The sequence below is a fragment of the Vigna umbellata genome, chromosome 8, assembly GCF_029865625.1.
Source record: "Vigna umbellata cultivar VRB3 chromosome 8, Vumbellata_1.0, whole genome shotgun sequence".
Taxonomy (NCBI): Eukaryota; Viridiplantae; Streptophyta; class Magnoliopsida; order Fabales; family Fabaceae; genus Vigna; species Vigna umbellata.
Window position 1 is genome coordinate 6,807,675 of NC_142172.1, and position 10,429 is coordinate 6,818,103.

General features: G+C 41.5%; 1 protein-coding gene across 1 annotated transcript; it reads right to left on the reverse strand.

Moving 5' to 3' along the window:
• Window positions 1-1,469: 1,469 nt before the first annotated feature.
• Window positions 1,470-4,691, reverse strand: LOC148193935 (uncharacterized). The gene is made up of 7 exons (XM_088097050.1): window positions 4,647-4,691; window positions 4,493-4,574; window positions 3,492-3,976; window positions 2,673-3,389; window positions 2,534-2,630; window positions 1,563-2,437; window positions 1,470-1,475 (listed from the first exon to the last, which is right to left on the reverse strand). The coding sequence occupies exons 1-7, from the start codon at window positions 4,689-4,691 to the stop codon at window positions 1,470-1,472; spliced, it is 2,307 nt and encodes a 768-aa protein (XP_087953176.1).
• Window positions 4,692-10,429: the final 5,738 nt, after the last annotated feature.

The window sequence follows — 10,429 nt, forward strand, 5'->3', positions numbered from 1 at the left end:
ATGCTGACCCAATACACAACCCATTGAATTATCCAATACGGTCAAATACAAAATGAGCGGTCTTCCTGGCATAGGTGGACGCAATACAGGAGGGTCTTGCAGGTATTGTTTGACCTTTTCAAAAGCAACTTGACAATCTTCATTCCAGACTACGGCCTGATTTTTCCGTAGTAACTTGAACATTGGTTCACAAGTATCAGTTAATTGGGAGATGAACCTAGCAATGTAGTTCAATCTTCCCAAAAAACCTCGAACCTCCTTTTCTGTTCTGGGCGCAGGCATTTCCGTTATCGCTCTTACTTTGTCCGGATCAACTTCTATCCCTCTTTGGCTGACAATAAAGCCCAACAATTTTCCAGACTTTACTCCAAACGTGCATTTGGCAGGATTTAATCTGAGTTTGTACTTTCTCAGTCTCTCAAATAATTTCCTTAAATTGAAAATATGCTCCTCTTCTGATTCCGATTTTGCAATCATGTCATCCACATAAACTTCAATTTCCTTATGCATCATATCATGAAAAAGTGTCACCATTGCCCTTTGGTATGTTGCCCCAGCATTCTTGAGTCCGAAAGACATAACCTTATAGCAGAATGTTCCCCATAACGTGATAAAGGTCGTTTTTTCCATATCTTCCGGTGCCATTTTAATTTGATTGTATCCCGAGAATCCATCCATGAACGAAAACAACGAAAATTTGGCCGTATTATCAACCAGAGTATCGATGTGTGGTAACGGGAAATTATCTTTCGGACTTGCACGATTTAAATCACGATAGTCAACACACATTCGAACCTTCCCATCCTTCTTAGGCACTGGTACAACATTCGCTACCCATTGTGGGTATCTTGCCACGGCCAAAAATCCTGCGTCAAATTGCTTTTGGACTTCTTCTTTAATTTTTAGGGACATTTCCGGCTTCATTCTTCTCAATTTTTGCTTGACTGGAGGGCATTCTGGCTTGAGTGGGAGCTTATGCTGCACAATATCGGTATCCAGACCCGGCATGTCATTGTAAGACCACGCGAATACATCTTTAAACTCCTTCAATAAGGCACGCAATCTTTCCCTCACTTCCGTTTTCATACTAGTACCGATTTTCACCTCCTTTATCTCATCATTCTCCCCCAAGTTGAGTATTTCAATCTCCTCCTGATGGGGTTTTATCTCCTTAGATTCTTGTTCCACTAATCTCAACAGTTCTGGAGAGGGTTCCACATCATCTTCGAAATCATCTTCCGTATTATTGATAGGGTGCTCAAAATTAGGAACATTGATATCATTATTTTCAAAACAATCATTGTCACATCTGCATCATTTAAATTTATGAAAAAGTATAAATAAATAAGATAAACAAAAAATGCCAAATGATGATGAAATGCAACTTTATTGTCACGCTGAGTGAAAAGTAAAAAGAATCAATCCACAAAACTTCAGTTCTAAAGCCCCAATCGAAACTATAAGCTTAATTAAAACTATTACATTTTGTTCACATTAAGCATCACAGGTAAATCCAGTGTTTCCCAATTGTTGAGTTGAGTATCAGGGGAGCAAGCCCACACAAAGCTCGAACTTTGAGGCCTTTCTTCATCCTCCACGGCTGCTATCTGGCCAATGTTGATCCACCCAGCACTGCGGAAGCTTTCCTTGATGTCAACAATGTGAATTTTGCTCTCTCTGGGCCCTCGTCTTTCTGCACGGGCCAAACTGCGCTCTTTTCTTTCTTCAATCATCCTTTTCCTGTCTTCCCGGGTAGGTTTGTACCCCAAGCCATATCTGTTCTTGTTTTCAACGATCTCCAGAGGGAATGCTCGCCCTTGCCGATATTTGCCCAAACCTTCCCCATATACATAGCCCTCTTTTATCATAATCTTAGCCATCATAATAGAAGCACATGATAAACGAGGATTAACTGGAAACTGTTCCACACAAGCATTTCCCACAATCTCCAACGATTGAAAGGCTATCTCGAGAGCTTCTTCAGCCGCTTCGATGTATCGTGTGGATGATGGCCCACTCACCAGAAGATCCTCTTCTCCTGATACTATCACTAGTTTATCTCCCATCACGTACTTCAACTTCTGGTGTAATGAAGAAGGCACAACTCCAGCCGAATGGATCCATGGGCGTCCCAACAAACAACTGTAAGCTGGCAGGATATCCATAACCTGGAATGTTATTTGAAATACACAAGGGCCAACTTGTATTGGCAATTCCACCTCTCCCATCACTTCTCGTTTACTGCCATCAAACGCCCTCACAATCATTGAACTTGGCCTCATATGCATTCCTTCGCAAGGTAACTTTTCCAAGGTTGCTTTCGGCATAACATTCAAGGAGGACCCATTGTCCACTAAAACACGCGCAATAACATGGTCCAGGCATTTCACAGAGACATGAAGAGCCTTATTATGCCCTCTTCCTTCAGCAGGTATCTCTTCATCCGTAAAGGTGAGATAATTATTAGCAACAATATTGCCAACAATACCCTCGAATTTATTCAATGAAATACCTTGCTCCACATGAGCCTCACTGAGTATCTTCATTAGCAACTTTCTGTGTGATGCCGAATGCATGAGCAAATCTAACAAGGATATGCGAGCAGGCATACGGTTTAACTGTTCCACCACCTTATATTCGCTTTGTTGTATGAATTTTAAAAATTCAATAGCCTCCTCTTCAGAAACCCCTCTCTTCTCTTCCTTGTCGGGGATTTCCTCTGTCTGTGCCCCCTTCCCCTTTAAGAATTCTTTTGCTTTCGCGGCTATCGTTGCTTCATTATCATTAACCCTTTCTCGTGCCAACTCAGGTGATGTGAAAATTCGACCACTCCTAGTCATTCCCCCTATCCCTGATATGTTTTTGACGACAGGGTCAACGCTTTGCGTTTCGCCTGACGCATACGTCCCATATCTCCATGGGACGGCTTTTTCGTTCTTGTAAGGAAAAGGGGCTGGTACATGGATAACCACAGGCGACCTTCCTTGAGTTGGTGGAATAGAGGTAGTCTTAGTGAAACGAATCACCAATGGTTCTGGTACAATCATGTCGGATTCATCACCAGTTTGTGCAAATACATCACCCTCTTCCCTCTTGTAGCATACCTGCATCAGACCACGATCTAGCAGGTCTTGCAGAATTTCTTCAAATTCAACACACTCCTCAATAGAGTGCTCAGCCTCTGGGTGGAGCGCGCATGCCATACTCTCATCATAATCACCCTTCAAGATACCCACTTTCAGCAACGCCTCCAAGATAAACCTCCTAGAGCTCTTAACTTCTTTCACATTTCTCACCAGCTCATGTTCTTTCACTTCGACAGCATTCGTCGAAGCACTTCCATGCCCAGATAAAGGATTGGACTCGACACTAGGTTTATCCTCTTGGAACTTTAACCACCCAGAATCAATTAGAGTCTGCACTTTATGCTTGAAAGCCAGACACCTCTCAGTAGAATGACCAGCGGCCCCTCCATGATAACTACACTTTGCCTCTGCATCATAGCCTCTTGGGTACGGAGGCTGCAAAGGCTTCAAGGGACAAACGACAACTAGCCCTTGTTTGATAAGCTGAGGCAATAATTCCGTATAAGTTGTAGGAATTGGAGTAAAATTAACATAATTTCTTTCTTGGTTCCTTCTTGGATAAGTATTGGGACCCGCACTCATATTGGAACCTACATTTGCCTCTCCCCTCCAATTATTCATCGGGATGTATTGTGGTTGATAGTACCCCGGTTGTTGTTGAGGCCTAATTTGATGACCAAATGACGCGTTAGCTGCATGTGGATGTTGACCCCAGTATGGTCGATAGTTATGGGTGGGAGCTTGACCTCTCCACACGGGGGTTGCAGATGTTGCATGCACATCTCCCTCCTTTCTTTTCCCTGAGTTGAAATTGGGTTTTTTGGAGTTTGCACCCACCGACGAGCCATATGCAATCTTCCCATTCTTCAACCCGATCTCTATCCGCTCGCCTATCACGATGATATCGGCAAAATTTGAAGATACATTTCCCACCATATGTTCATAGAATGGTGGTTGGAGCGTATTTACAAACATTGCCACCATTTCTCTATCGTACAAAGGTGGCTCAACTTGTGCAGCCAATTCCCTCCACCGCTGAGCATACTCTTAAAACTTTCGTTGTCTTTCTTAGACATGTTTTGCAGCTGTAAACGATCAGGCGCCACATGTGTATTGTATATATACTGCTTCACAAAAGCATCAGCCAAGTCCGCCCAACAACGAATTCGAGCCGGCTCCAAATGGGTATACCAATTTAATGCCACTCCAGCCAAACTATCTTGAAAAACATGAATGAGCAAGCTGCTCATCATAAGCATATGCAGCCATCTTTCTGCAAAACATGGTTAGATGGCTCTTTGGGCATGTATTTCCCTTATACTTCTCAAAGTCTGGCGCCTTGAACTTATGTGGAATTTTGACGCCAGGAACCAAGCTCAATCTGGAAACATCCCCAAATCCATAACTTTCATACCCCTCAACAGCCCTCAACCTTGCCTCTAGGCTCTCCAGTTTATCCTTTGCCCCATCAACATTACTAGTTACCCCCTGAAAAGAAGTATATGGCGCAGCCCTTGTAGAAAAGCCCTCTCCGGTAATCACAGGTGGCACCGGAGTTACTCGTATTCCATCAGACATGTTTGCATGCATTCCCTCGTTTACCATAGGTGCGGACATTATGACAGGTCCCTGAGTACTGATTGGCGGTACGTTAGCAGTGGTAGGGAAAGAGAATGAAGTCTGCTCCCCTTCTGCGTATTCTCCCACAGGTGGGGTGTAACCTGGAGGCAATCCATACATTGGGAACGGAACAGATTGGCTCCCGGAACTGAACACCGGAGGGTAATATTGAGCACTTCCCTCGACTTGCGCAGGCGTCGCCCCTCCCGTAGTCTTTAGGGCTTCGAGAGCCGCCAAAATCTGGGCCATTTGATCCTTCAACTGGCTAACATCGGCCTTAATAGATTCGTGTGACTGCTCCCAATTCTCCATGACCTTCGAGTTAGCTCTGGTCCTGTACGGATGTCGTGGAAAATTTGCCGTTGTTTTCTCACTTGTACTGCTGCTTATTTTTTAATAAATTAAATTAAATAAGGATGAAAAATGCAAAACAAAAGAAAACATGATGCATGCTAGTGATAAGTGGAAATCACAGGATAACGATGACAATACTGATGGAAAATTAACACAAGCCGATACCAACAAACATCCCTTATCTTTCATTTAAAGAAAATTTGATCCATTACATCGTCTAAGTAACAAAACATATAATTCCGATGTACATCAATCCCGCGCCCGGGCAATGAAAGATTTCATCTCTCCCACCAACCATTTACAATGATTAATAAACAATTCTATTTCCGCTGGTGAGTTACAAAAATGAGTGCTTGCTTCAGCATTCGACACCATCCTGGGGATGTCTTCAATTGCCCCGTTTGCCAAAGCAGCCAACTGAGAGAATCTTTCCTTCCAGTGCTTTACAGCCATTTCTTGCTCGGCGATGTGCTCTTCCATTCGCTTTATCAAGGCCTGATGCCTTTCTTCAAAATCTATCGACCTCCATCGCTCCTCCTGTTCCTCGATATATTCCTCCATTTGTTTTATCAGAGTTCGATGCTCTTCCTCTGCTTCTGTTAACTTCCAACGCTCCCTATTCATATCCGCCTCGAACGACATAGCCATCTCTTTCATCTCATGCCCCGCTTTTTCTATCTGAATCTGCGCTTCTCTTAATCTCTTTAGGGCTTCTCGTTTATCTCTTTTGGCTTCTTCGTAGAGGTGCTTCCACTCCTTTCCCTCTTCTAAAGCCACCTTCTTCTCATTTACCCTCATGGATAATTCCTTACTCGCGGCAGCTAGATCCTGTTTTACTCGAAATGTGTAATCCCTCTCAGCCTTCTGGCTTTTGACAAGGTTTTCATAAGCCCGCGACTTTTCTTCATTATCATTTTTCATATCCACAAGATCATTACGCGCCCTTTGTAATTCGTTTTCCAACCTAGCATTCCTTATTTTCAATTTCTCCATCTCAGCTTTTAGTTGTTGCACCTCTTCACTTTCAGGAGCTTGGGATGGTCCTTCACTAGCTGATTGATCCTTGATTGGCTTGAAGGGCAACTTGACTACTTTCACTCTCTCCAGAATCCAGGTGTGATAACTAACCCTGCTATCCACTACTCCATCCCTTAAGTCCTTCTCTGCTCGAACAACATTTTCCCAGGCGCTTTTAACCTTTCTTAACAATTCGATGAAATGCCCGTCTTCGTAATAAATGAATAGAGTAGCAAGGTAATCTGATGAAGGTGCCCCTTTTATAGGATGCCCAAATTGTCTTTGCACCAAAAGAGGGTTGTAATTGATACAGTACCGGGCACCTATAAGAGGTACATTAGGAAAACTACCACAATGTTGTATAGCCAGTTTATTTCCGAGCCAAGGAAGGCGCCATTTTATACTTCTTTCGCTCAAGCCAGCAAGGAATCGGGCCCAATCGTTTCCTCCTTTACCTTTAAGCCCTTGGTGTGACAAATTCTCCGATAGACTCTTAACGTCGACCATTTCCTTAAACACGCGCGTTGTCATCCATGTATACAACGCCGGTAAGCAACAAAGAATCTTCTTTCCCTTTCTCTCATGGCAAAAACTTAAAGTCCCATAAACATCTGCAAGAACTGCTGTTACAGGATTCTCTGATCTAGTTTTACTCGCCACGAAGACGTCTATCGCGGAATAATCCACAAATTCTTCTATTTTGGGAAACAAGACAATGCCATATATGGTGAGGGCTAATACATCCATGAAAGTTTCCCAATCTTCTTTATCAGCCAGATGATGTAAATACTGCTCTAGATATCCCTGTGATAACCCATGCACTTGATTCCTCATCATCATCCTGTCTTCAAGCTCCTTGGGATGTAATTTCATGATGGCAGCAATGGTGGGTATAGAGGCATGATGCTCTAAATGTTGATAGGGAGTGGTGCCCTCCAATGGCAAACCCAAGATATGCTCGAACTCCTCTATGGTTGGCGCCAACTGAAAGTCTTGAAATGTGAAACATCGAAGCGGAGAATCATAATATTGTGCCAAGGCTGTGATAGCGGGTATTTGTACTTCAACCTCCATTAAATTCAACAAATTTCCATATCTTCTCTGAAAGGTTTCTCTCTTTATAGTCTTAAGCCTTTTGCCCAAGTTTATCAGCCCGGTCAAATTTCCAACATGAGTCCTTAGACTATACTTCTTTCTTAAATCGGAAGAGTTGGTATGCTGTGTAGCATTAGATCTTGTGTTAACATCCATCTCGTATGAAGTCAAGTAGGTACCTGTGATTTCCCTTAAAATTAACATGTTACTAAATGATGTATGAATATGATGCATGATAATAAAATAACATGACAAAACAAAACACATGCATGGTATGAAATGTAATATCATAAAAAAAACGAACAGCGTGAGGGTTACAGAAGCATATATTCCTCCCATCGTGCCCTACCAAAGGTTCATTGCTTTGAGTTCAAGGTCAAGTATATGCAATCTCACAAGGGTAGTTCCCTGAACCTAAAGGTCAAAGGTCACTAGAGCTATGGCCCCCTTCATAGCATTTCCACAACAGTCGAGTAATCAACTAGGTGTGAAAACACATATGAAGAGAACAGACTCTAGCTGGAGTTCTCACGATAGCCAAACAGGAAGTACATCCCAGAGTGACACCGCTACACAACTCCTCTAATTCTAAGCTACGCTCAGACCCGGGTATAGGGCCCCACTCATGATATGCCAAAAGTGTGTGTGTGAAGGGAGGAAATTATGCACACCCAAACCCTCACCTGCAAAACAACCAGAAAAATTCCCAGGCAGATATAAACATATTGTCTACCCTAGGGTTCAATATTCCACAGTTATTGCAGTTATTCCAAATATCACACATAGATAGAGAAAAGGGAAAGAAAAACACAAAACAAAACCACACCAAATTCGCGCATCTAATTGAATGGCTCGACTCTCTAGATGTCCCCAGTGGAGTCGCCATCTGTCGCAACCGGAATCGCGACGGGACGACGATCCAAATAAGAAACGGGTTTTGAAAAGAGATTTGGAGTCGCCACCATAGTTTATTATGGAAAACTATGGAAAAACCTCAAAATGATAAAGCACGGTCCACGAAAACCATATTCTGGGTTCGGGAGTCGGTTACGTGTAGGGAAGATGTTAGCACCCTACAACGCCTGCCCTAAAGCAGTACCTTTAACTAAATGCGCGAATATGATGTGGTTTTCAAAATGTTTAACTATCCCCTAAAATAAAATTATAAATAAACAAAATATATTTTTTAGTTTTTTGGGCCCGACAAGGATTGACCTTGCTCCTACGTATTCTCATTCAAAATGAGAAATCAGGGTTACGTAGTTCTAGCTGAAAGATTACTTGTAGCTGGGAATATTTTAGTATTTTTAATAAAGAAGGAAAAAGTTTTCTAGCACAAGGCCTACGCGAGCGGTCGCACGTGTGCTTAAACCTTTTCAAATATTTTTATTTGATTTTTAACTTTTGTAAAAGAAAAGGAAAAGGTTTTTTAGCACAAGGCCTACGCGAGCGGTCGCACGTGTGCTTAAAACCTTTTCAAAATATTTTTATTTGATTTTTAACTTTTGTAAGAGAAAAGGAAAAGGTTTTTTAGCACAAGGCCTACGCGAGCGGTCGCACGTGTGCTTAAAACCTTTTCAAAATATTTTTATTTGATTTTTTAACTTTTGTAAGAGAAAAGGAAAAGGTTTTTTAGCACAAGGCCTACGCGAGCGGTCGCACGTGTGCTTAAAACCTTTTCAAAATATTTTTATTTGATTTTTAACTTTTGTAAGAGAAAAGGAAAAGGTTTTTTAGCACAAGGCCTACGCGAGCGGTCGCACGTGTGCTTAAAACCTTTTCAAAATATTTTTATTTGATTTTTAACTTTTGTAAGAGAAAAGGAAAAGGTTTTTTAGCACAAGGCCTACGCGAGCGGTCGCACGTGTGCTTAAAACCTTTTCAAAATATTTTTATTTGATTTTTAACTTTTGTAAGAGAAAAGGAAAAGGTTTTTTAGCACAAGGCCTACGCGAGCGGTCGCACGTGTGCTTAAAACCTTTTCAAAATATTTTTATTTGATTTTTAACTTTTGTAAGAGAAAAGGAAAAGGTTTTTTAGCACAAGGCCTACGCGAGCGGTCGCACGTGTGCTTAAAACCTTTTCAAAATATTTTTATTTGATTTTTAACTTTTTTGCTATATAAAATTATAAGAATAATAGTTATATTTACATTGGGTTTAATAAAAATTAGATTTATCTATGTATTTAAAATAAAATAATATAATAATGATATTCACATTAAGAAAAATAACGTATAAAACATAAAATAAATAATAAAAGAGAAATATATTCAGTTTATTATATTTTTTTGTGATTTTTATATATAAAGATAAAAGTTTAAAATAGAAAATAAAATTAGTAGCGTAATAACAATAAAACAATTAATACAATGAAGGAAAAGTAAAAAAGGTGCAGTAAGCAATTAAAAATGTATGTAGTGATTAATATGTAACAGATAAAATTAAAACCGGCAAACATAAATAAAGCACAAAACACAGGCACAAGACATAATGATGTGGGGTTAAAACAGAGAGCACGCAAAGACAATAGTAATATATAAAAAAATTATAATTAGGAAAATAAAATAAGATTGCAGATAGTAAAATCCAATGAGAGCAAAGAATGAGGTAAAACCAGAGGGGTGAATGGGAGCAATGCTTGAAACGGGAGGGCAAAAGGGGAGCACACGGGCTAGGCCCAGAGCCCCTTTGTTCAGAAACTCATTAGGGTTCGAGTGAAATCTACCAGCAGCATCCAAGACCCAGGTTTCTTTTCCCCTTCCACTTGAATCCAAAAACAAAAAAACAAAAAAGAAAAAAAACCGAGAGAAACCTAAGACTTCCTTCGAAGAAGGTAACCCAAAGAGGTTTGCCTCCCCTGCGCACGCACGCACTACCGCCTCCACCGACCGATGCCACCCATCCAAGGTCGCCCTTCTCCATCGAGTTCGGAACCACCGGTCTCACATTTTGCTTCTACCACTACCTTCCCCTCCCCGTCGTCCGTGGGGTCCAACTCTCCTACTCGGAATCCAAAACTCACCGCCAACAACTACCCTCCCGTTGGTATAATTATGGGCATCAGTCTTGGGGTTTTGATGACGATTGTGTCGTGAGTGGGGGGAAGGATGATTGGGTTCCGAGGATGGGAGAAAAGAGAGGAGAAGACTGGGTTTTGTGGGTTTGCTGGTTTGTTTGTTTATTTGAAGGTTCGGCTGGCGTTGGGTTCCGAGGATGGAAGAGTGAAATTCCCCCTGTGAGTGAAGATGAAGTCAC

Coding starts and splice junctions, on each gene's coding strand:
- LOC148193935 (XM_088097050.1), bottom strand. CDS start 4,691: ATGGTAAACGAGGGAATGCATGCAAACATGTCTGATGGAATACGA. Junction 3,390..3,491: donor CAAGAGGCTATGATGCAGAG/GCAAAGTGTAGT, acceptor GGGTGGTTAAAG/TTCCAAGAGGATAAACCTAG. Junction 2,631..2,672: donor GAGGGGTTTCTGAAGAGGAG/GCTATTGAATTT, acceptor AGCGAATATAAG/GTGGTGGAACAGTTAAACCG.